The sequence below is a fragment of the Chaetura pelagica genome, unplaced genomic scaffold (assembly GCF_000747805.2).
Source record: "Chaetura pelagica isolate M959 unplaced genomic scaffold, ChaPel_1.0 scaffold132, whole genome shotgun sequence".
Classification (NCBI taxonomy): Eukaryota; Metazoa; Chordata; class Aves; order Apodiformes; family Apodidae; genus Chaetura; species Chaetura pelagica.
The window spans coordinates 526,339-529,523 of record NW_009952709.1 but is presented as its reverse complement, the minus strand read 5'-3'; the positions used below and the strand labels follow the sequence as shown (position 1 = coordinate 529,523).

General features: G+C 60.8%; 1 protein-coding gene across 1 annotated transcript in view; it reads left to right on the top strand.

The window, feature by feature from the left end:
- The window catches only part of RGS3 (regulator of G-protein signaling 3), a 69,752-nt gene that overhangs the window by 58,245 nt on the left and 8,322 nt on the right, over nucleotides 1–3,185 (top strand). The window contains exon 12 of the mRNA XM_009994329.1: nucleotides 2,832–2,905. Coding sequence (XP_009992631.1) covers nucleotides 2,832–2,905 — 74 coding nt within the window. The remainder of the gene's footprint in view (nucleotides 1–2,831; nucleotides 2,906–3,185) is intronic.

The window sequence follows — 3,185 nt, the reverse complement described above, 5'->3', positions numbered from 1 at the left end:
TCCCCCGCGCACTTCTCCGCCCAGCCGGGCTCCTGCCACGCTCCAGCCGTGGCTGTGGGTGCTGCTCTGCTTGGCTCAGGACCACGGGACGTGGCTCAGGACCATGGGACGTGGCTCAGGACCATGTCAGGTGGCTCAGGACCATGTCACACTGCCAGGCACCACCTCGCAGAGCACAGGACCAGCCTTCGTGCTGCTCCCCAGTGGCTGGTACAGAGCCCTGCGTGTCACCAGGCTGGGCAGCTGCTGTGAAACCCGTGATGGGCTTAACCCACTCCCTGCCAGGCTCTTGCTGCTTCAAAAGCTACCTCTGGTGGTGTCTTCTGGAGCACTTTTTGTGCTCAGGGCCCCTGCCAGCTGGTGGGAGTTCTTAAAAATCTGACAGGCCGGTCAGATGGGGTGGCTGTGCAAAAGGGTAGCCCAGAATCTCTTGGGGGCTGATGCCAGCAGCTGTGGGCTGGGGAGGTTCAGAGCCTTCCCAGATCCTATCAAGAAGGGGCATCTTTTGGCAGGGACACCCAGACTGCCCAGTGGGGGTGCAGGGGAGATGGTGGCAGTGTCAGTGTCTGGTGACAGTGTCTCGTTAGGGCTGTCAGTGAGGAGGCTCCTGGGAGGATGTTTCCCAGTTCCAGAGACAGGGAGAGAATCTTTCTGCTGCTGGGGAGAAACTAGGCCCTGCTTCTGCCCCCAGGACCCCCCACCTGTGCTCTCTGGGCTGATCTGGGAGGATGTTTTTCAGTGGGGGCAAAACAAGCTCCTGGATTAAACTGCTCTGGTGGAGATGAGGCAGATTTTACTGGAGCAGGACCCAGTGCAGCCCGTGCTGGTGGTGAGGGCAGGGTGGCTGCGGGACCTCCTGGTGCTCCTGCTGCCAGCCCTACAGCAGTTCTGTCTGGCCTTAACCCCCTGGGGCACCCCATCCCTGCTCCCATGGCACCCTGTGCTGCTTCCATGGCACCCCATACTGCTTCCATGGCACCCTATACTGCTTCCATGGCACCCCATCCCTGCTCCCATGGCACCCTGTGCTGCTTTCATAGCACCTCATACTGCTTTCATAGCACCTCATACTGCTTCCATAGCACCCCATCCCTGCTCCCATGGCTCTGCCTCTCCAGCTGCCCATGGAGGTTGGTCCAAAGCTGCTGGGGACCCTCAGGGGAGCTGGGCATGGGGCTGGCCTACAGCACGTGCAGGTTTTTTGGGCCGTTGCCATCCCCTGCCCACCTTCTGGAAGGACTTTAGTTGGGCTGTGCTTTTCACCTAGTCTGATGAAACCCTCCAGGGTTTCTGGAGCAGGACACTGACGTACAATTCCCCTGTGGATCCCACCAAACTGCCAAGAACTGGAGATACCTGCACCCAGTGGCCTCTGCAGCAGGGCCACAGTGTCCATCACAGACACACAGAACCAGACTGGTTTGGGTCCTCCCACTAGACCAGGTTGCTCCAAGCTCCATCCAGCTGGGCCTTGGACCCTTCCAGGGCTGGGGCAGCCACAGCTTCTCTGGGCAACCTGAGTCAGTGTCAAGGTACTTGTGTTTTTTTCTCTCCTCCAGGAGCCTCCCAGAGGGGCTCATTTTATTGGTCCCTTTTAACCCTGTGGTGCTCAGTGTCCCTCCCTGCTCCCTCCTTTCCCTGCTGGGAACTGCAAGGTGGTTGTTTTAAGACCACTTGGTGGCCAGGAGCACTGGGACTGCCTTTTGTCCCCGAGCTCGTGGAGCCTCCCTGGACAATGGCAGGAAACAGGTCGGGCTGCGCGTCGCCCTGGCCAGCCCACCCGGCGGGGAGGCTGCTCTGCAGGGCCTGCATTGTTTGGGGGCCATAAACTCCGGAAACCCGGGCGCAGAATGGAAGGAAGTGTCCAAAGCCCAGAGCCTGGGGCCGCGGGGCTGCCGGGCGGGTTCCCACGGCACAGCCACATGGCAGCCCCAGCTGGGCCTGGCGGGGGGTCCAGCTGGATCGTGGAATCCCAGACTGGTTTGGGTTGGAAGGACCTTAAAGATCACCCAGTCCCAACCCCCCTGCATGGGCAGGGACACCTCCCACCAGCCCAGGCTGCTCCAAGCCCCATCCAACCTGCCCTTCAACACTGCCAGGGATGGGGCAGCCACAGCTTCCCTGGGCCCCTGGATGCTGGGCCAGCTGTGAGCAGCTTCCAGTCCCATTCAGGAATGGATGAATTACTACAGCTCTCTGAGATATGGGGGTCCCAGGGGTCCCCATGCCTGGCCCTAGGCTGCATGGCTCTGGGCTGGCCCCAGGTCTCAGTGCCTTCAAGGTCCACTTCATTTGTCCATGTTGCTCCAGGGTGATGGTCACCCTCTGGGTGCTCCTCAGACTTGAAAGCTGCTGTGATATGATTCCATTATGGCTGAACTGCTCTGATTTTTCCTGCTTGGGGACTCCTATGAGACCTCTGATTGATTTTGGGTGCCCAGCCGGGTTCTGGGGGTGCAAGGTTCTCTGCAGGTGTGGAATGGGTCCTTGTGCCCACCTGAGACTGCAGGAATAGAAGCATCAGGGATGGGGATGTGAGTGTCCTCTCCATGGGAGGTCCCACTGTCAGTGTCTTGAACCTGGAGGGGTAGCTGAGCCACCAGCCATGGTGTCCTTAGCTGCTCCAGGGATACCATGGGCTGGAGGTGGCACGGGACGGGTGGCAGGAGGCCAGAGCTTGTCCTGCTTCACTGCCACAGGGACTGTGGGGAGGGAGCCCTGTGGAGCTCATGGCTCTGGGCTGTGTGGGCGCAGGGGCTGCGGGGGGTGCGCGCTGGTTGGTGACACTTGGAGTCATGATGGTACAATGACAGTGTTTCTCTGCCCCCCAGCTGAGCGGAGCCGACGCCGAATGCAGCTGTGACGAAGGGGACGAGACCTCCCTCAAGAAGCGGAGCAGGAGCCTGTAAGTGTCACATCCTGGTGGCATCGGAGTGTGCCAGGGCTGTTTGCCATGGCCAGACACCTCAGCTGAGCCCCACTGCTCCAGGCAGCACTTGGGGCTCCGTGTCATGTTCCCCCAAGCTTTGCTGGGCAGGAAGCAGCACAGACAGATGTGAAGCCGAGGTCCCAGTTCTGGTGGGGGGGTTATGGTTTTTGGGGAAGGGGGGGGGACATGGCTTGGAGCAGCCCCTGGGTTCCTTGCTCTGACAGGGGCGGGGGAGGAGCGGGTGCGGTGGGGGGAG